Source organism: Dendrobates tinctorius, unplaced genomic scaffold (genome assembly GCF_039654945.1).
Source record: "Dendrobates tinctorius isolate UK_male_01 unplaced genomic scaffold, ASM3965494v1 ptg000211l, whole genome shotgun sequence".
NCBI classification, from domain to species: Eukaryota; Metazoa; Chordata; class Amphibia; order Anura; family Dendrobatidae; genus Dendrobates; species Dendrobates tinctorius.
The window spans coordinates 1,451,368-1,475,087 of NW_027361878.1; the positions used below are offsets into that span (position 1 = coordinate 1,451,368).

Genomic DNA, 23,720 nt, shown 5'->3' on the forward strand with positions numbered 1-23,720 from the left:
TCTAGAACGTCGAGCTGATTCTTGATGATCAGAAGTTTGATGTGGTTAAGAGAAACGTTGGACAATATGTACCCTTCAAAGTTCGGCAGATGGGCTTATACCTTGTGGTCGAGGCAGGAAATGGTGTAACTCTGATTTGGGATAAGAAAACCTCTATATCTATTAAGCTGGATGCAAAATTTGAGGTGAAGATATAACTCATAGTAAAGTACTTTCATTCCAAAACTATACAATAAGATTTCTTTTTATTATGTCAGTCTTAGCTTTGTCATTTTGGAATAGCAACCTAATAAACTATTCGCTAATTCCATAAAACCAAATAATGTCCTATTACTCAAACTTTTTTTTTATATTCCAGGGAAAAGTTTGTGGTCTCTGTGGTAACTATGATGGGAACGCTGCCAATGACTATATAACCAGAAGTCAGTCCGTAGTTGGAGATGTTGCTGAATTTGGTAACAGCTGGAAACTTTCTTCGAATTACCCAGATGCTGTGGAAATAAAAGATACATGTGCTTCCAACCCATACAGAAAAGCATGGTCCCAAAAACAATGTAGTGTCATCACTAGTGGTGCATTTGTTTCTTGTCATGGTCTGGTAAGAACTTTTTTTTAAAAAAGTAAAAAAAATTTGGTGCACTTAATGTTTTGTGTTTTTGTGCTTTCATTTAACTGTTTTTGCTTTTTTTTACCTTGTAAATTTTTTAATAGTTAAAAAATTTGATGCACTTAATATTTAGTATTTTTGTGTTTCTACTTAACTGCTTTATTTTTTTTTTTACCTTGTATACACTAAAGCCAAAATCTTTAAAAACAATTAGGCTTTCTTACACAATTCATAATTTTCTGTAATCAGGTGGACCCTGTGAAGTACTATGACGCTTGTGTGAACGATGCTTGTTCTTGTGACAGTGGTGGAGACTGTGATTGCTTCTGTACTGCTGTAGCAGCTTATGCCCAGGCTTGTAGTGAGGCCGGACAGTGTATTCATTGGAGAACTCCAAATATTTGCCGTAAGTTACGTGACTAAATTACGTTACGCGATTAAATACGATATCTTTTTATTACTATTACTATTATTACTGTTATAGAAAAACTATTATTAATAATAATATTAATAATAATAATGAATATTATTATTATTATTTTATTCATATCATAGAACATTTATCTGTTACTAAAGATTTTTGCAGAACTAGTCTTGACCATGGACATTGTCAAGTATTGCTTCTTATTCCTCATTCAAGTGTATGAAGCTTGGCTGGATTACTTGTCTCATTTGAAAAGTTGCATTGATTCTGGGAAAAAAAATTAACATTTTTACCAATAAAATCCAACCCCCTTAATAGTAACTGTCTATGCAAAATAGAATGAAGATAATTGGATTGGTTTATGCCTGTAGTAAGAGGCTTTAACTTTTCAATTTATGTGGGGAAAGCTATACAGTGTACAAATGCAATTTATTTTTTTACTGCTTTCTTATTCTTCGAATACTGTGCACCAACTAAAACTCTGCTTTACTATTTCCACACCCTACAGCTGTATTTTGTGACTTCTACAACCAACAAGGCCATTGTGAATGGCACTACCAAGCATGTGGTGCTCCGTGCATGAAGACTTGTATGAATCCAACTGGTATTTGCTATAACAAGCTCAATGGCTTGGAAGGTAAGTGTATCATTCATTTGCATAAGGGAAGAGTCAGATGGCGGCGTAACTCGGACAAGGATCATAACGTAATGCTCGGACTGGCTAGTGGCTCTTCCGACCCGAGCGTGACAACATGTACTCGGGAGAGCCGCTGAAAAGTCCAAGCATTGCGTTGCGAATCAGGTCTGAATTATATGGTCACCTGATTCTTCCCTGAACTTGACACATTTCTAGAAATTTGTGTATATTAGGAATACTTGCAAAACATGAACGTCCCCACAAATAATACATTATATACAAATAAATATTTGGGAAATAAAAAAAAAATTCTCTCAAAAATATTAATGTTCATGTGCCCTATTTTATGTGGCATACTGCCGATTTGTTTTTAAGGGAAGACCCTTAGAGTCGTGATAAAAGGTCCCTAAACATGCAGTTTAACAAACTTTTAATTGAATCTATTAATACCTAAAGTATGTATGTGTTATTAAATATCTTATGTTGGTCACCGGTGAATGAGTTCCAACATTATGCTGACAAACTGTGGTTTATAAAAAAAAATAAAAATTGCTTTCATTTATTTTCCAATAATTTATTATGTAGCAGAATAAGCATAACATGCTTAATTTTTATTACACCTATGTTATCTTTTCCCTGTAGGTTGCTACCCTACATGTCCTGAAGATAGACCATACTTTAATGAGGAGGCAATGCAATGTGTTGCATCATGTAACTGTTATGATGAATATGGAGAGGAGTATAAACCAGGAGCAAAGATGCCAGGTTCAACTAGATGTTCAGTTTGGTAAGGGTATTAACGCCTGTATAAATGTATACCAATAAATATATGCATAAATATTTGCTTCTACGTCTGATCTTTGTTAGACCAGCTGATTATAAATAAGAGAATTTATTACAGTTAAATTCCGTAGCTGAAATTAACAGATTTCTCTCTGAAATAGCCTAATCTCAATAGTGACGCCATTGGGTTCCCAAGTCTTGTATGTACGTAAAATGGAAGGCAGGTTCCAAGTATTTGCTTCTTTATCTTGTGCAAGAGGCTGTTAATATCCTCTAGTGATCTGGATTTTGGGTACATGTGTTATGAATCACTAGAATATGATTACACTAATAACAAAAAATGTAAAATGAGTGAGATTGGCAAGACAATGTAACTAGAGATGACCAAATTAATTTGAGTGGGATTGAATTTGCATCAATTTTTAGAAAAATCCATATTCTTTAAAATGAATATTTTTTTTCTGCAATTCACTCAATGTGAATTTTGAAAAATTGCATCCGGCTGTGGCTGCCGATTTACTGAACATTAGAGGTCAAGCAAATGGTTTATAAGAAGAAATATTACTCATCTCACCGATCACCTGTTTTGTCAACCCTGCAGCTCGCCATCTGGTCCTCCGTATCTCTTCTTTTCCCATTACCATGTCTTGAGCCTTTTCCTTAAGCCTCTTTACTGTAGCCTGGAATTTACGACTCAACTAGGCTTTGGACATCACAACTTTTTGACTTTTTGACTTGCGTCTCCTGAGTCAGAGCACAACAGGATGTCTGAGCCATATTTGGGCCAGAAGAGAAAAGGAGAAAGAAGAGATGCGCAGGAGTGGACTGTGGGCTGCCGATTCAACGGGAAAGGTGAGTGGTTAGGTGAGTATTATGTTTGTTTATTTTTTCCTACATCTTATGTATATTATGCTCTGGGGTCTGAAAAGATCATAATTAGGAACGTTGAATTATCAGAGAATAAAATTTAAATTTCCTTGTGAAATTTGCAAAATTTGTCGAATTTGAATGTAGGCAAATTTGATCATCTCTAGTTGTAACTATTTTGTGTGCAGAATTATAAGCTCTATCTGATGCAGAAATCACTAGATTGTGTTTGATAAGGAAAAAGCAGCTACATTTTAACCAAAAGTAACTGGTTATTATGTGGTTTTCTTGCGTCAACCGTGCACCTATTAAAAAAGGCATTAAAATCACACAAAAGATTTTCAACAAAGGGTTGTCTCAAGAACACCAATGCATCTTTCATGATCTTCATGCTCTTCATGGTCTTCTGATATGAACATGTGAGGTTACCATAGCAATCACAATACCATAGCATGTAACACACCTATAGTAATACATGTGTTTTTTTATAGCACATGCACGAAAGATGGAAAAGAGTGTACCAAAGCGCCAGGTATGATTGTAGGACAAAAATGCTTTGAGTAACATACACTGTATTTTGCATATATGTTCACCTATATTTTTTTTTATAATGTTACATTTTCGAACAATAAAATGATCATGCTGACATATGATTTATTGATCTAATTAATTATCCATCCTACTCATCTTGGAAAGTTGTAGAGATATATGTTTGCATTTTTGCGTTATTACAACCATCCGAAAGAGGCAACATTAATTATTCGGAACACAATTTTTGTTGTAGTTGCTGAAGGACATGAATATAATATTTAATTTTTATTTATTTATTTTTTTAAAAAAACAAGCTTGCTGCGAATATCAAGGCAAAGAGTTTCTCCCTGGTGATGTAGTTTACAACACAGCGGATACAATTGGTGGCTGTTTAAATGCCATATGTTCAGAAAATTCAACAATAGAAAGGATGACTGGCAGTTGCCCAACTACTGTAGCTCCAAAAACAACATTTGACTTCACTTCATCAAGTACATATGAAGGGCAATCAACACCATCAACTCCTCATGAAGGTTCCACTACATCTTCCACACCAACTGAATCATCCCCTGGCACTACAAGTGGTGGAAAAAGCACAGAGGGACCAGTTACTTCCACTGCAAGGTCTGAAACTCCACCATCTTCCACTGGTGATTCTAATACTTCAACAGAAGTACCAACAGGTATTATGTCTATGGAAATGAATGCTTTATACTACTTTGAATATGAGTTCTGCTCTTTTGTTGATGCATACTTTTTTCAAGTAGGTTTTATTAATTGCAAATTGGCATAGAAACATTAATCTATTTTTTCTTTGAAACTATAGTTAAGCCGTACGTAAACTGTAGAATAAGTGATTAGTGTGTATTACCTTCTGCATAAAAATGCAAAGATATATTTATTATACAGTCTGCATTGCTTGCATGTAGCCTTTCCCTAATATAGTATTTTTTAATTTACCAAGTTTGCACTCTTAGAATTTTTTTTTTCAAATGTATTCACAGTATATTTACCATATCTGGATGTATTTAATTGTAATTAGTTCTCCCACTTTTTATCATATTTTTCAGTTTCGCCCACTGCTTGTGTTGAGGCATACGATTGCAGTTGGTCAGAATGGTATGATGTAGGCAATCCGGAAAATAATGAAGGAGATTTTGAACGATTTACGGATATTGAGAGTCAAGGTCACAAACTGTGTAAAAATCCAAGCAATGTGCAATGCAGGGCAAAAGATTACCCTGGCGTAGAACTTAAAGATTTAGGCCAGGATGTAACATGCAATCGAAGAACTGGCCTAGTTTGCTTAAATAGCAATAATCCAGAAATGTGCTACAATTTTGAATTAAGAGTAGAATGTTGTAAATATAGAGAATGCACAGCTACATCTTCATCAACAAGTACAGAACAGACATCATCTGCGACAATTTCTGTTTCAATAAAACCTACGTCTCCCACAACTAAAGAACACCCAACATCCCATCCAACTGACACAGCAACATCATCTGAAATTATTCCTTTAGAAACATCAACACCTAGAACAAGTGGTGAAACTACCCCACAACAGCCAGAAACCTCAAAATTTCCATCACCCACATCATCAAGTACACCTGAGACATCTAGTCCAGTAACTGATAAAACATCCAGATCATCTGAAGGGACCACAAAGGCTCCTAAACCCTCTCCAACAACAAGTTGTGCATACAAGATGGAATGTCGCTGGACTCCATGGTATGATAGTAATGAACGTAATACCAAAAGTGATGGAGGAGACACTGAAAAAATTGATGACATTAAAGCTAAAGGATATAAAGTTTGTACAGATCAGGAAGTTGCAAAAAAAATTGAATGTGAAGCTATAAATGAAAAAGGACTCGCTATTGCTAATAACAATCAAAATTTCAGTTGTGATCTGAAAGATGGACTAAAATGTAATAACAGAGATCAAAGTAAGAAAGCAAAGTGTCATAACTATCAAATACGGATAGAATGTTGTCAAAAAGTTTGCGAACCTCCAGAAGTAATAACAACTGAAACTACAAAACCAGGAACCACCAGTAGTGAAATGACAACCCAAGGGACAACTAGTACAGAATCAGAACCTTCACAAGTTTCTACTAGACCTCCATCATCAACACCTTCCACACCATTAACAACTGTAAAACCATCTATTGAAGTCACACCGTCACCAGAAATTCTCTGTGTATATAAGATGGAATGTCGCTGGACAGAATGGTTTGATGATAAAAAACCTGACTTAAAAAGTGATGGTGGAGAAACTGAAAGCATTACATCTGAAGGCAGGGAAGTTTGTAAAACCGGGGAAGTTGAAGACAAAGTTGAATGTGAAGCAATAGACAAAAAAGGTGTACCCATTATTAATAATAATCAAAAATTTAATTGCAGTTTGAAGGATGGTGTTAGCTGCAAAAACAGAGATCAAATAAACAAAGGAAAATGTCATAACTACAGGATAAGGGTTTCGTGTTGTGAAGAAGTTTGTGAATCTGTGCCAACACCTTCAATATCAACAACTGAAACTACTGAACTTACAACTATTTCTGGTGAAAGTACAACTCATGGGATATCTATCACAACATTACCTGAACCTGGACCTACAGGCATATCATCCACAGAAAAGCCTGATATATCTTCCCCATCAGAAGGCACATCTCATCCTTCAACATCATCATCATCCAAAGTTACAACCTCTTCCACATCAACAACGGCAACATGCATATACAAAATGGAATGCCGCTGGACTCCCTGGTATGATATGAATAGGCCTACACTTCAAAATGATGGTGGAGACAGTGAAAGTTCAGAAAACATCAAATCAAAAGGGCACCAGGTATGTACGGAACAAGAAGTCGAAAATAACATACAATGTGATGCTATAGATCTTGATGGGGTAACAATTGCTAATAATCAACAAATTCTAACCTGTGCCCTAAAAAGTGGATTAAATTGCAAGAACAGTGATCAGAAAGATGCAGAAATGTGTCACAATTACAGAATGAGAGTTGAGTGTTGTGCATTATATTGTGAACCAGTTGTAACAACCACATCAAATAATGTAGCAACAAAATCATCTAGCCCTACTACAAGCTCAGTTACTGTACCTACTTTGACTTCTCCAAAGGACTGTAATAATGAAAGAGCATTAGAATGTCGGTGGACTCAGTGGTATAATGAAAATAAGCCATCTAAAGAATTTAATGGCGAAGAAAATGAAAATTCTGATAAAATCAAATCTGTAGGATTGGAAATTTGTAAGAAGGGTGAAGTTAAAACTCAAATTGAGTGTAAAAATGAGCTACAATCAGAAACAACATCAGAACAATATCGAGCACAAAAAACTACTTGTAATGTAAAAGATGGTTTGATTTGCAAGAATCAAGATCAGTCTGGAGAAATCTGCGAAGACTTCAGTATAAGGTATGAATGCTGTTCTGAGAAGTTTGTGAAAACTTGTGGTGAATCTATTACACCTTCATCTACTGAAGCTACTAGCGTAGCAACAACTATATCTGTAACACAACCTTCTTCATCCGAAACTTTACCACATTCAACATCAGTTACTGGCAATAAAGTGCCTAGCACTTCCGCTGAAATTACATCAGGCAGTAACATTGAATTACCCTCTTCTCCAAGTTCTACCTCATCTGAAGTGACATCTGCCACATCATCGCCAACAACAGGTTGTATAAAAAAAATGGAATGCCGCTGGACATTATGGCATGACAACAATTCCCCCAATACAAAAGGTGCGGGAGGAGATACAGAAAATGCTGAAGATATAGAAGCTAAAGGACATCAGATTTGCGATCAACATGAAGTTAAACACAACATTGAATGTGAGGCTGTCAATAAAGAAGGTGAAGTAGTATCAGACAATCAACAAAAAATGATTTGTGACCTGAAAAATGGATTGAGCTGTTTGAATAAAGACCAGAAAAAGAAAGAAAAATGCCACAATTATAGAATACGGTTTGAATGTTGTGCAGAGGTCTGTGATAAAGACACACCCAAAACTACATTAGCTACAACAAGTTCAATAAGCAAAACTGAATTAACATCAAAAGAATCCACACCACCAGTTAGCACTGAATCTCCATCACCTAGTGATACAAAATCTCCAACCAGTAGCACAGGTGTTTCATCTACTCCAACAACATCTTCTACAACAAAAACACAAACTACTTCTCCAACTCCTGCTACGACTACCAGCTGTGAGAAATTCAGACAGAGTGAATGTCGCTGGACAGACTGGCATAACACAGGTAAACCTTCACCAGACATCAGTGGTGGAGATTTTGAAAACTCTAAAAAGTTGAGCTCTCTGGGAATTGAAGTTTGTAAAAATGAAGAAGTTGAAAATGAAATTGAATGTAAAGATGCTCAACATCCATATTCAAGTTATGAAAAAATTCAACAAAAGGCAACGTGTAATTTAAAAGAAGGATTGGTTTGTAAAAACAATGAGCAATCAGGAGAAATAAAACAGTGTAAGGACTATGAAATCAGAATTGAGTGCTGTTCTAAAAAGTTTATTGAATCTTGTGGAAAACCAACACCTTACCCTACTTCACCCTCATCTAGTGAAGTCACAAAAAGTCCCTTAACAACATCCGTAACAGAAGCAGCATCACACAGTTCTCGTGAATCTACACCAGGTCAACCTACATCTTCTCAGAGAACAACAACTGGAGAGCAACCAATTACGAGCACAACAACTGGTCAGACCTCTCCTTCTGAAGGACAAACATCTGGTAAACAACCAACCACAGGCACAATGTCTGGCCAAACCTCCTCTTTTGAGAGATCAACAAGTGGTGAGCAACCAACCACAGGCAGTACGCCTGGTGAAACCTCATCAACTCAGAGACCAACCTCTGGTGAACAGCCAACAACTGGTGAGCAACCAAACAAAGGTACAACAACTGTTCAAACCTCATCATCTGAAAGAACAACCTCTGGTGAACAACCAAACATAGTCACAATATCGAGTCAAACCTCTTCCTCTGAGAAACCGACTGCTGAGGAACAACAAACTATAGAAACAACAACTAGTCAACCCTCATTTTCTGAGAGACCAATCTCTAGTGAACATCCAACAACAGGTGAACAACCAACTACAGGCACGACACCTGGTCAAACCTCATCATCTGAAAGACCAACCTCTAGTGAACAGCCAACAACTGGTGAACAACTAACTACAGGCACAACACCAGGTGAAACCTCATCTTCTGAGAGACAAACAACTGGTGAACAACCAACTAAAGGCACGACACCTGGTCAAACCTCATCATCTGAGAAACCAACTTCTGGTGAACAGTCAACAACTGGTGAGCAGCCACACAAAAGCACGACACCTGGTCAAACCTCATCGTCTCAAGGAATAACCTCTGGTGAACAATCAACAACTGGTGAGCAACCAAATATAGGTACGACACCTGGTCAAACCTCATCACCTGAGAAACCAACTTCTGGTGAACAATCAACAACTGGTGAGCAACCAAACAAAGGGACCACACCTGGTCAAACCTCATCATCTGAGAGATCAACCTCTGGTGAACAATCAACAACTGGTGAGCAACCAAATATAGGCACAACACTTGGTCAAACCTCATCATCTGAGAGATCAACCTCTGGTGAACAATCAACAACTGGTGAGCAACCAAATATAGGCACAACACCTGGTCAAACCTCATCATCCGAGAGACCAACTTCTGGTGAACAGTCAACAACTGGTGAGCAACCAAATGTAGGCACAACACCTGGTCAAACCTCATCATCTGAGAGACCAACTTCTGGTGAACAATCAACAACTGGCGAGCAACCAAACAAAGGGTCAACACCTGGTCAAACCTCTTCATCCGAAAGATCAACCTCTGGTGAACAATCAACAACTGGTGAGCAACCAAATATAGGCACAACACCTGGTCAAACCTCATCATCCGAGAGACCAACTTCTGGTGAACAGTCAACAACTGGTGAGCAACCAAATGTAGGCACAACACCTGGTCACACCTCATCATCTGAGAGACCAACTTCTGGTGAACAGTCAACTGGTGAGCAACCAAGCAAAGGCACAACACCTGGTCAAACCTCAATGCCTCAGGGACTAACCTCTGGTGAACAATCAACAACTGGTGAGCAACCAAATATAGGTACGACACCTGGTCAAACCTCATCATCTGAGAGACCAACTTCTGGTGAACAATCAACAACTGGTGAACAACCAAACAAAGGGACGACACCTGGTCAAACCTCATCATCTGAGAGATCAACCTCTGGTGAACAATCAACAACTGGTGAGCAACCAAATATAGGCACAACACCTGGTCAAACCTCATCATCTGAGAGACCAACTTCTGGTGAACAGTCAACTGGTGAGCAACCAAGCAAAGGCACAACACCTGGTCAAACCTCATCGTCTCAGGGACTAACCTCTGGTGAACAATCAACAACTGGTGAGCAACCAAATATAGGTACGACACCTGGTCAAACCTCATCATCTGAGAGACCAACTTCTGGTGAACAGTCAACAACTGGTGAGCAACCAAACAAAGGGACGACACCTGGTCAAACCTCATCGTCTCAGGGACTAACCTCTGGTGAACAATCAACAACTGGTGAGCAACCAAATATAGGCACAACACCTGGTCAAACCTCATCATCTGAGAGACCAACTTCTGGTGAACAGTCAACTGCTGAGCAACCAAGCAAAGGCACAACACCTGGTCAAACCTCATCATCTGAGAGACCAACTTCTGGCGAACAGTCAACAACTGGTGAGCAACCAAACAAAGGGACCACACCTGGTCAAACCTCATCATCTGAGAGACCAACCTCTGGTGAACAGTCAACAACTGGTGAGCAACCAAGCAAAGGCACAACAGCTGGTCAAACCTCATCTCAGGGACTAACCTCTGGTGAACAATCAACAACTGGTGAGCAACCAAATATAGGTACAACACCTGGTCAAACCTCATCATCTGAGAGACCAACTTCTGGCGAACAGTCAACAACTGGTGAGCAACCAAACAAAGGGACGACACCTGGTCAAACCTCATCATCTGAGAGACCAACCTCTGGTGAACAATCAACAACCAGTGAGCAACCAAATATAGGCACAACACCTGGTCAAACCTCATCATCTGAGAGACCAACTTCTGGTGAACAGTCAACAACTGGTGAGCAACCAAGCAAAGGCACAACACCTGGTCAAACATCATCGTCTCAGGGAATAACCTCTGGTGAACAATCAACAACTGGTGAGCAACCAAATATAGGTACGACACCTGGTCAAACCTCATCATCTGAGAGACCAACTTCTGGTGAACAGTCAACAACTGGTGAACAACCAAACAAAGGGACGACACCTGGTCAAACCTCATCATCTGAGAGACCAACCTCTGGTGAACAGTCAACAACTGGTGAGCAACCAAGCAAAGGCACAACAGCTGGTCAAACCTCATCTCAGGGACTAACCTCAGGTGAACAATCAACAACTGCTGAGCAACCAAATATAGGTACGACACCTGGTCAAACCTCATCATCTGAGAGATCAACTTCTGGTGAACAGTCAACAACTGGTGAGCAACCAAACAAAGGGACGACACCTGGTCAAACTTCATCATCTGAGAGACCAACTTCTGGTGAACAGTCAACAACTGGTGAGCAACCAAATAAAGGGACGACACCTGGTCAAACCTCATCGTCTCAGGGACTAACCTCTGGTGAACAATCAACAACTGGTGAGCAACCAAATATAGGTACGACACCTGGTCAAACCTCATCATCTGAGAGACCAACTTCAGGTGAACAGTCAACAACTGGCGAGCAACCAAACAAAGGGACAACACCTGGTCAAACCTCTTCATCCGAAAGACCAACCTCTGGAGAACAGCCAACAACTGGTGAACCGCTATCTACAGGCACAACACCAGGTCAAACCTCATCTTCTGAGAGACAAACAACTGTTCCATCAGAACACACATCTGAAACCTCAACTTCATACCCTCACAGCACAACACGCTGTTTCTGCAAAATGAATGATACAATGTATAAACCAGGTGAGATTGAATATTTTTTTATTACCATAAAGTATTTTTTATGACTTTTTCCTATACTTAATTAAATTTAGGATTGCTGTTTACTTTTTTATTCCACTTTATTAATTTACATTTAATGCATGGTAAAATTTTCCAATTTAATATCTATACCTGTGTTAATCTGGAAAATCTACCATCCATATTTTGCCTTTTATTTGCACTAGAACAGTATCTATTTACAAAGGGTCTTTTTTTAAGACACCTTTCTGCTAAGGTTGATTTATATAGCCTACTTGAAACACCACTTTAATTTATATCCACCTTTTTAGGTCTGCCTAAATAGTAAAGCTTGAAAAATTAAATGTAATGCGTTTGCATTTTTTACAATCTAAATGTTTTACAATTCATATGTTTCAGCTGAAAAGATTTACACAGTGCATGATAATGAAGGCTGTGCCTTCCATGCAGTTTGTGGCAACACATGTCAAGTTGAATGGTCTTTAGGGGAATGTTCAACAACAGAACCTTCACACACCTCAGAAGAACAGACTTCAATAAAGGACGTCAGCAGTACTAAACCTTCAATGACTAGACCAAGCAGGAGACCTCCTACTGGTTCAAGTGGCACACCTTATGAACCGGAAACATCTACAGACTCCAGTAAGTACAAAACTAATAACCTGAGATTACCTGAAAGCCACTAAAAATGGAGATCTTAATACACAGTAAAATTCTGTAGGCTCACAGACAGATGAAATGACTATGGGTTGCACGTGCTTAAATAAAATTTGGTACGTTGGGCCAATCAGCTAAGCAATTTTGGTGATTTCTCATTCCCTTTAATGCCCATTTACCTTTCTTTTGCAGCTGTTTCTAGGCTCTCAGTTGTTCACAGCCATAATGATGCTTAACAAATGTATCTATGCATCACTATTGTAGTTCCATGTGTAACATGTTTTTAGTGGAATTGTAGATTCGTGTGAAATTAAATTAATACTTAATATTGTAAAGTGCTGGGGAATATGTTGGAGCTATATAAAAAATATTATTATTATTATTATTAGGTTCTGCAAATCACTACGACTATTTTGACCAAATATCACATCAGAAACAATCAAAAGAAGATGTAATGAAATAAAGATTAATTAGGAAGACATTTATTTTATTTATTTCAAATTACTGTTCCTAGTTCTTGAATATATTGACTTAGATGAGTGGGTTATTTTGGACAAGATCTAGTTAAAAATGCTAACACTTTCTTTATAGGACCTTTGTATTAAATAGCCCTCACCATAGATTTAGGAAAAGTCTTCATAAAAAGTAAAAAAAACACTATAGAAATCTCATTCCATGTGATCAACGGTGGCTCCTAAATTTGCCACTAAGAAAATAAGACATTAAGATAGCTGTAAAAAACGTCTAAATGCTAACTTTTATCTAAACGTGTATTGAGAACATATTTGTATCCTTTGCAGCATGTGGACCTTGTGAATGTCTAATGCCAAACTGTAGTACAGGATATCGTGTGGTGTCGCATATGGCTCCTGGTGCTTGTTGTGCCAGTATCTCATGTGGTATGTACTATTTACTTTTTACTATTTCATTATGAAAGACAGTAAAAACATGAGTAAAATTTTAGATAAAATGTGACATTAATTCCATTCAGGGCATTTTGGCGGAGTTAAAAAGCCTCTGCTGCCACATTGAAACCATTAACAAGAGCGCAAAAATTTATTTTTCTGCATAAAAGGGAACTGCAGGTTCAACAAATGTTGCATAAACCAATAGTATGGGTGTATATAAGAAACTTTGTAATATATCTTATTAGTGAATTCTGCTTCTTTCTCCACTTATGAGCCACTTCTGCCTCTCCACCAGCTGCCCGAGCTCAAAATTCACTCTGAAAAAACAGCTCATCTCAGTTTTGCTCAGACAAGACTGATTACTAACTTACTGTGATGTCAGGTTACATTTTCTACCATGGACAGGAGAGGAGTAGTGAGGAGCTGAGTGATGAAACAGGCAACGGGAGACATAGGCAGATTTTGCGGAGCTTTTTAACAAGTCTTTTATTTTACCCCAGAGCTGGATTGATTTATAAACAGCTCATCTCAGTTTTGCTCAGACAGGACTGATTCCTAACACACTGTGATGTCAGGTTACATTTTTTACCATACTCTATAGACAGGAGAGGAGGAGTGAGGAGCAGAGTGATGAAACAGGCAGAGGGACACATAGGCAAATTGTGGTGAGCTTTCTAACTAGTCTTTTATTTCTCCCCAGAGCTGGATTGACATATACACAGCTCATTCAGTATTTCTGTGTAATTTCCCTCATGCTGCTACTGCTTCTGTCTGCTTTTTACTGAAGAGCAAGAATCTGTCTCTGTGTGCTGTGTATGTGAGAAATTGTAAAAACTAGTCTCCTCCCACTAGCTCAGAGTCAATTGCAAATTTAAAAATAGAGTCTACAGAGGGGAAAATTGTTGGAAATACAAATCTTACAATGGGCAGTAATAGAGTTATTCCTCGTGTAAATACATACATGACAGATATTACAGATGAAAAATTTATGTGAAAGTATAGTTACCTTTTAAATATGAGGAATGATATAGATTAGAGGCAGAAAGTCTACTTTATGGTGATTTCCATGTTCCAAAATATTTTTTTTAATACATAAACTTTGAAGTTTAAATTGTGAAAAGTATGGACAATATAGTACAAAATGTACGGTATGTTATATGATGAAATGCTCCTTTTAATACTGCAAAATCTATAAGTGCAAAATATGCAATATGATAGGGACCTATTTACTTTTTACTAAATTTGGAAAGTATGGGAGATAATAATTTATTTGAACAATCTTTATTTTTTTTCCTTTCCAGAACCTGATGACGTCTGTGTAGCAGACAATACCATTTATAAGGTTTGCATACATCGAAACCGTACAACAACTATATCTTTCTATTAATGTTCCGGGAACAATTCTGCATAGTGTTGAAGACCTAAGCTTGGCATTGTTCACATTTTATGAATGTATAAATGTAGCCTAAAATCCCTCCATAAGGGTTCGCCAATAGTAACACAGCGTTATGACTGTTTTCTTGACCTGAATTCTGTATTTTTGCGCAGCCTGGATCCACCATCCCACAAGCTAAGGATGCATGTCAGAAATGTGAGTGCTCCAAGGGTGAAAAAGATAAATCTGGATTCTATGCAGTAACATGTGAGGAGCTTGTCTGTGACAAGACCTGCAAGAAGGTGAGTAAATATATTATTATGGTATATGCACACCAGAGAATGGCATTGCATAGTAGGCACCACACTACACATTCAGACAAAAGATCGATAAGTTCTAATCAAAGCACCAGCCACTAGAGATGAGCGACTTTGCCTTTTTTAGGGTCGAGTCGGGTTTCACGAAACCCGACTTTCTCAAAAGTCTAGTCTAACATAATCGGCCGACTATCGGGAAAAGTCGGAGGTCCGACTGAAACACGAAACCCACTACAAGTCTCTTTCTCTCTCGCTCTCTCTCCCCGGACGCTGCACATGTCATCTTGTTGCCCACAGTGTACGTTCTTGCTCATTGGCTGAAAAAAAGTCACGTGCAAGCATTCCCGAAAATCCAATTTTGGCGCTTGTTTTGCCAACCGCTTGGCCGACTTCACGCTGTGGTCGGGTTTCACTTTGGCATAAGTCGGCGACTTATGAATCTGGCCGACCTGTTTCGCTCAACTGTACCAGCCACGATACTATCCAACAAAGCACAAGGTGATTGATACATCCATAAGGTGCCATTAATAACTGCAACCATTAAGGCAGAACTAAACAATCAGGACCCCTACAATCTTCCCATTTTTACCCAAATCCAGTTTAATAAATGGCATATGTACAGTATATGAGACATATGTTGATTTCGAGAACTTACACAAAAGTTCAGCCATATGCTCCAGCTTCATTTTCCTCTTACATCTCTTTCAAAGATGACAAACATTTACTTTAAAAGTTTGCATTGATGTCTTTTTCATCTAGGGCTTTGAATATGCTGATAAGCAAGGTGAGTGCTGTGGGGAATGTGTACCCAAGCAATGTACCATGACGAAAAAGAACATAGAGACTGGAGAGAAGGCGGAGACTGGCCAAAAGGGAGAAAGCGGAGTGGAAGACTCAGAAGTTCTAATCCAGGTACGTGAAATATATCAAGCCTAAACCTTATGTATGCTGAAGAAGAATTATAACTAGAATGTCCTAATAAGTTGAAAACATTGAGGGGCTAATTCATTAGGATCTGAAAATCTTACTGGAAGGGCTCGATGGACTACGATGTGCCTAATTCATTACGAGGCTCACTCCACTTGTCTGGTGTGAGCTACTCTACTAAAGTGGCATAACTTTCAAGTGAATTTGACAGACGGGTGCTGCCAGATTAGTATAGCCGGCCTGAACTATTGTGTTAATGGCAAAAGTCGCAATATTTTGGTTCAGACTTCTGGCACAAACACTTTAGTGAATTTACCTCTTAATATCTTCTTCTTTTTTTTTTTTTTAAAGTATAGAAAAGAGACATGAAATGCACATCAAAAACATGCACATTTATCAATTGTGATTAAGCAAAAATTTACAAAACTGATCACGAGGTTCTTAGTTAACGTAAGGATCAGAATTTATGATGCCTACTGCCACATCATGAAGAACCTCTTATTCGGTCCCTAACCCTAAATGTGAGGTGCCATGTGGCAACCATTGCCAAAATGATTTTGTACCAGCAAGGAGAGCAACCCAGATGCCCCACAGCACCAATGCTGCAAGGCAAAGCCCCCATAGTTCTAGGTCACACCACACAAGCAATATCCGCCATACAGCACCAACACCAAGTGAGTAGATAGTTTTAATTTACCGGTATTTACCCCATTGCAATATGTTTCGTATTATTAGATTGGAGACACTTATCGCCCTGAAGGCAGCACTTGCAGCTATTATGAGTGTGATGAGGAAGATGGTAAACCAGTTTTGACTAAAGTGAAGAAAGTTTGCCAAGAACTGGACATCTCCAAATGCGCGGAGGTAAGATCATTTATATGCAATGTTGCAATCCAAATGTATTGGAAGTCGTAATTGTATATTATGTGTGAAATATATTGTACATGTATTTTGCCGTATCCTGACTCTTTCTGGATTCCCAAATTTAAATATTTTAAGGGCATCCCATATTAAGAAAAGTGCTCACCTAGCCTTTGTGACTGGTGGCTTCTGTTCTTCACTTTTCATGTAGGGTTGGCGAGAAATAGACAATGGTATCATCAGCATTTTTCCTACAACTCTATAGCTATGAGTTTGCTAGAATTAAAGAAGAATTTTTCATTAATACCCTATCCTTGGTGGTAGTAAAAAATATGACACTTATCACAGGGGTTCAGGTTTTCAGATATGCAGTTTTTGATGGCCATTTTTTGAAGGACCATCATATTAAAAAGTGTCTGTATAGTGAAGAGGAGGAGCACAAATTTTTAAATAGCCACTGTGATTAAATGCCAGTCTGATGATACTGAAATAACCATCACCTTAACTACTATTGCCATGATACTAATAGCTTTTCATAGCGTAAAGACCCCTTTAACTTATTTCACAAAATTTTGAGATAACTACTTGTTATAAATACATAGTCATTGATAGACAGTATAAAAAATGTATTTTTTCCTTTTTCCCATAGGGTACAGTTAAATATGACGAAGATGGCTGCTGTCAGACATGCACATATAAGTCAGGCAAGTAAATTAATGAAGCACATACAGTATAACTTATAACGATATGTTAATCCTGACACATTTTGAAACAATTTATATTGTAAAACCTACGAAATTCTTTAAAAAAACCTAACCACACAACAGTATGTAATAGTCCAAATCAAGTGTCACGATCAATAGTATAGTAAGAATGAGAACGGCTAGTGAATTTTTGCCTATAATTACCATTTCTATTTCATTTGTAGAAGTTCAGATAGTAGAAAAACCAGTGGTTGAAAACTGCAGCTCTAGAAAGAACGTAACCATAATGAAAGAAGGTGACTGTGAAGTTGAGGTGGAGCTCACCTACTGTGGAGGACCTTGTATGGGAACATCAATGTAAGTGACATGATCATGATACAGACATAGATTACCATATAGCGTAAGTTGAGACACGAATATTAGAGACAATATTTGTATGGATGTGATCACTATTCCAGGAGTTTGTAATGAATTGTCTTTCTTAAAAAATATAAAAGACCCCCAAGTAATATACAGTAGATTTCACCAGGTTTGGGCTATCTAATCTGAGAGCAGCATAATGTAGAGACAAAGACCCTTTGTGATGGCTGTGGGTGTGGACCCACTGGACCACAGGTTGGGCTTTCCCTGGAGGGGCATGATTAAGTGATTACTTGGTTTTCGATAGAACCTTTGGTGGGGAGGATAGACTTGGCCGAAGGTAGTCCCCATGTGCCACTCCAGGGCAGTTCCCTAACCTGCAGCAGCTGAACCATGGGTCAAAGCAGGAAAGCAGAGCAAAGAGGGGTGAAGACAGAAGCATAGTCAAATAGACTGAGGTTAGTGCAGGCAGCAGGGATTGCTGAAACTAAGCCAAGGTCAGGAGTAGAAAGGTCAAACAGAACGGGTAAACGAGTCGGGTCAGAAACTGGAGAAAGGAGACTAAACTGAATGCTGGATATGGCCACCTTAGTTCAGTCTGGAAACAGAAGGAGGAGCAGCCTAATATATACCCTGATGGCAGGGAACAGGATGGGAGAATCAAACCCTACAGGGCACCGCAGAGATAAGGCCCTGTTACACTAAATGATGCACCAGCGATTCCGTCAACAATACGACCTTGTCAGAATCGCTGGTGCATAGCTACATGATCGCTGGTGAGCTGCCAAACAGGAGGCTTCACCAGCGATCAGCACCAGCGAGGACGCTGGTTTCTAAGGTACACATTGAGTTACTAAGTGAAGCGCTCACTTAATTACTCAATGTGTACCTTAGAAACCTGCATGCTCGCAGCGGGAGCTGCGAGCAAGCAGGTTTCTAAGGTACACATTGGGTAACTGAGTGACGCGCGCCACTTAGTAACCCAATATTTACCTTAGATGCCAGCTCCCAGTGCCTGCTTAGAGCGCTGGGAGCCTTCGCTGATCGTTGGCTCCCGCTGCCACATGCAGCGATGCGCGCTGGCCAGCAGGAGACCAGCGATCAAAAAACGGCCGTGCACGATAGTGTAAGATCAGCAATACCCGGCGGGGGGGCCGGTCACTGATCCCCGTCACACCCAGCGATCTCGCTGTGGCATCACAAAATCAGCGATCTCGCTAGCGAGATTGCAGTGTGTGACGGGACCTTTAAACTGCTGCAGGATCTGGCCGCGCCTCCCTATAGCCAGGTACAGACAGGAAGAATATGCAGTAGAGTTGGAAGTGCTGTATGAGATACTCTGCTCAACGGCCTGACATGAGAAGGAGCAGAGCGCCAAAGACATTGAGCAGCATGACACTGGGAATGCGTGTGACTTACCACCGTGACACCATGATTATAGCGATGTGTCGCTTACTGGACTTGTTAGTGTAGTTTTAATAAAATCACTGTTTTATTAGCCAGAGATTATAAACTAGAAAACAAGTAAACCTGCTACCAGGTAATCCAACTATGCCCCCACTGCTAATTGGCAGATTTCTGCCTAGGCAGAGTGAACACAGAAAGCTGCCAATCAGTGGTTTGGGCAGGGGTTATACAGCGCTCAGCATTCAGAGAACTGGTAGATCTGCAACACGTGAAAATCAAAACTGCAGCATTTAGTAAAATGATACATCACTGGAATTGGGGTCTCTGCCCTTAAATTATACTGCTTTCAAATTGAGTAGCAAAATACTGGTAACAGGTTCCTCATAAGGCTCAGATGACATGACTTTATTATGACACAGTGTAATTTATGGTCATAATGTGGGAGTTATAGGTTTCAATGGGTCCCTACTATACCTCCAGATACTTTCAATTTCATACAGATTTTTTTTTTTGGACTCTATTCGCATGTCCCAGTCCATTAGTCATGACAGTGTTGTGTGGCTGCTGGATGGATGCGGGAGAACCCCCTCTTTCCTGATGAACTCCAAAGCTCTTCTTTTGATTAGCTGGCCTGGTGCAACATTGCATGTGGGTCGTGCCACAATTATGATGTCCTACCTGGCCGGCTAAATCAAAAGAAGAACCATGGATGCCGTTGGGTATGAGGCAGTTATTCTGCTCCCATTCTTCTAGAACTAATTGGAAGCCTTCTAGAGTTAATGCCAATCGATTCACATGTCCCAGTCCATCAGCCATGACAGTGGTATGTTGCTGGTGTAAGGGAGTGGGAGAACCACCTGATGAGATTTGCAGCTCATCCATTTACTAGCCGGGCTGGTGCGATGTTGCATGTGGGTCACGTCGCAATTTTGATGTCCCACCATGTCAACTAATCAAAAGAAGAACGATGGATGCCTTCAGGTAAGAGGTGGTTCTTCTGCTCCCATATAGCAGCCACAAACTACTGTCTTGGCTGATGGTCTGGTAATCGTGAAGCCTACCAATGGTAACAATGAGGCTATCTGACTTTAATAACATTGTCAATATGACTTTTCAGGTATTCAGCAAAATCACAAGGAATGGATCACAAGTGTTCCTGCTGCACAGAACTGGAGGTGGCTGAAAGACAAGTAGAATTGCTATGTGCCAATGGTCAGCGCTTGACCCACTATTACAAAGATGTGGTTAAATGTGGCTGTTCAGTAGCGACCTGTGAACCAGTCACATCTGATGAAACTCAAGATACACAGCAAGTAAATCAGAAATACCAATCCATCTCTAGACGAAGAAGGAGATGAACGAGAAACCAGAGAGCAAGACAGCAATATAATGCTTTTTGAGTAGTCAACTTGATAAAAAATTTCCTAATGATTTCCCGTCTACTGTATTCATACTGCTACCCCATAGTCTGATGCTGGATAAAAGGAAGCAGGTGAAGGTCATACAAATGGATATGAAATTTGATGTCCAGCATTTCTTGCAAAAAGCTTTATGCTGTTACTTGCTTACTAATGCTTATCATTCCTTGTATATGTGTATGTCAATAAACTATAAAAATCAATATGCAATAATCTGCTTCGGATGCATTGTTTTCTTGGACAAATTGGGGCTATTTATTCATATTTGTCAAAAATTACAGCTCGTTAACCAGTTGCTGACCAGGCACATTTATATAATACATGCACATTTCATAGCTATAAAATATTTTCTCCTTGGCCATTCAAATAATCTTTGCCTCTTTTTCACAATTTTTTTTTTCTTTGCTGATATTGGGGAAGAATGTAAAGATAAACACTATATCCGTGTCCATTTTAAAATTTTATTATTTTTTTAAAACCAAAAAGGACAGCTAAAAACATTTTAAATTGCATTTTCCTTTCTTTACAAATTGATTTTTTTATATTGGACATATTTTTGAAAGGGGTGGGGCAAGAAAGAGCAATTCAGACTGGCAGTATCAGTATCTCAGCATCACTTTTTTTTACTTATTTATTAGTTTTTATTTGCATTTTTTTTCCAATTTTATTTATTTTTTCATTTATTTGATATACTGTGCCCCCCATGAGGTCTTAAAAGATCTTTTGGAGGGACATGTTAACATATTAATACACTTTTTTGGTGATTTCTCTTGTAACTGTTGCTGATATATTAAGCAGCAAACCTCCCTCCATATATCCAGCTTGATCACTGGGTACAGAGGAGGAAGCACTGACAGTCCTAATCTATATGCTAGAAGCTCTGGTTCAGCTTGTGTATATAGATTGGAAAAGTAAATATGGTAATTAGTGACGGGTTAATCCCTGGATGTTCAGGTCCGGCGGGTTTGGCCGAACAGTTAAAAAAAGTTTCAGAACAATACCCAAACCTGGACCTCATTCACTTCAATAAGGGGGCCGAAGATTCAGTGTTTTCCATTCTGACATGTGCATGACAGTGCAGCAAACGCTGCCTCTTATTGGTGGTAAGATCACTACCGCCGGTCAGAGAGCCACATCTTGTACGCTGTCAGACTACTACTCTGATCAACCTATGCCGTTAATAACAGCAAGAGCAGGTGACTGCTTTGGTGGGAGTATTCATCAGCCGATGCCTGCACTCTAAATAAATAATTAAAAAAAAGGCATGGATTCCTCTTTACTTTTTTTACACTGCAGCCCTCAGGTGTCAGCTTTAGCAAGGTTGGTTATAGAACAACACATGGATGCAGGGGAGTGGGAATAATCATGGACAACGGACGTTTCACATTGGTCAGACGCTGCTACAGGTCCAAGAATAGTGAGTATAACCGTGTTTGATATTTTTAAGTAAAAAAAGTAGGTTTTTTTTATTTCACATAAAGGACTTTATTCTGGCTGTGTGTTTTTTTTACAACATAACTAAAGGATTAGTAATGGATAAATGTCTTATAGAAAACTGTCTATTACTAAGCCTTGGGCTTGATGTCACAGGATAATACAAAGGTGACATCAGCCCTATAAATATGAACCCCACTTGCTACAGCCACAGGACAAGTGAGAAGAGCCAAGCAAAGTGCCAAAACTGGGGCATCTAATACATGGACCTTTAGGGGTAGCTGCAGGCTGCTATTTTTAGGTTGGGAGGGCAATATCCATTGCCCCTTATCAGCCTGAGAATACCAGCACCAAGCTGCTTGCTTTAGCTTGGCTGGTTGTTAAAAATCCTGGTGAAGTTCGTGTTCACAGTCCATGTTCAAACAGTAGGTGTTCGGTATGGACCCCGAACTTTACTGTTCGGGTTCATCCATCTCTAATGGTAACAAACCATGGCTATCTTTTCTATGAGGAGTCTGGCTGTGTCTGACAGTTGACTCACCATCCACACAGCTGCACAATCTTGTTGAAGGTGCTTAAACAGCATTGATGTTTTACATCAGTGCAGAGAAAAGTGTGGACCACCTGGACGATTATAGTCGAAGGGGAATCCAGAAATAGTTACACATCTTACCAATGTTTGAATCTTAGGAAATGCTAATGCAGTAGAAGTTCATCCCTTTACTTTTCTTTGAGAATTTTTTTTTTGGTTTCTGTGGTTGTCAGGAACATATGGTAACACACTGAACAAGATACTGAACTCTCATAGTGGCACAATACAGCTTTCAATGATTCTCATGAGCGATATGGATAAGTTATATGGATATGATTGGAATTTTGTAAGAGAAATGAAAAGCAGTGGGCTGAAATGCTGTATTAAGATATTTTGGTAGTGCAAATTAAAAAGCATTGCTAATGTATAATAAGTGCATGCCAGTGATTCATGATACCAGTCCAGAATAGACATAAATTGATCTTCTGAAATATTAATTCACCAACTTTTCTAAAAAAAATTGATTCTGGGTGAAAAAATTTGTGCTAATCTCATTACGGGAATGCTTATAATTGCTGTGAAAATGTACATGGATGAGTAGTGAAAGAGAGAACCCTGATGACCATAAGATCTTACACTTTACAGGTGAGAGACAGAGAGAGCAATGACCCCTCTGATCATAAGAGCTGACATTCTACAGGAAAGAGAGAATTCGGCTGACCATAAGAGCTTACACTTTACTTATGAAAGACAGAGAGAAAGATCAAACCCCATTGACCAGAAGATCTTACACTTAACAGATGAAAGACAAAGAGAAAGAGGACGCCACTGACCATAAGAGCTTACACTCTACAGGAGAGAGAGACAGAGAGAGGACCCTGATGATTACAAAA

At 39.0% G+C, this 23,720-nt stretch overlaps 1 protein-coding gene across 1 annotated transcript in view; it reads left to right on the top strand.

The window, feature by feature from the left end:
* Positions 1-21,074, top strand: part of LOC141058196 (uncharacterized) — a 40,786-nt gene extending 19,712 nt beyond the window's left edge. Inside the window, exons 26-42 of the mRNA XM_073554344.1 lie at positions 6-185; positions 359-598; positions 857-1,013; positions 1,540-1,668; positions 2,311-2,455; positions 3,810-3,850; positions 4,164-4,532; positions 4,920-11,930; positions 12,327-12,569; positions 13,385-13,483; positions 14,794-14,834; positions 15,041-15,169; positions 15,944-16,096; positions 16,847-16,975; positions 17,622-17,676; positions 17,901-18,033; positions 20,561-21,074. Coding sequence (XP_073410445.1) covers positions 6-185; positions 359-598; positions 857-1,013; positions 1,540-1,668; positions 2,311-2,455; positions 3,810-3,850; positions 4,164-4,532; positions 4,920-11,930; positions 12,327-12,569; positions 13,385-13,483; positions 14,794-14,834; positions 15,041-15,169; positions 15,944-16,096; positions 16,847-16,975; positions 17,622-17,676; positions 17,901-18,033; positions 20,561-20,801 — 9,495 coding nt within the window. The 3' untranslated portion in view covers positions 20,802-21,074. The remainder of the gene's footprint in view (positions 1-5; positions 186-358; positions 599-856; positions 1,014-1,539; positions 1,669-2,310; positions 2,456-3,809; positions 3,851-4,163; positions 4,533-4,919; positions 11,931-12,326; positions 12,570-13,384; positions 13,484-14,793; positions 14,835-15,040; positions 15,170-15,943; positions 16,097-16,846; positions 16,976-17,621; positions 17,677-17,900; positions 18,034-20,560) is intronic.
* Positions 21,075-23,720: the final 2,646 nt, after the last annotated feature.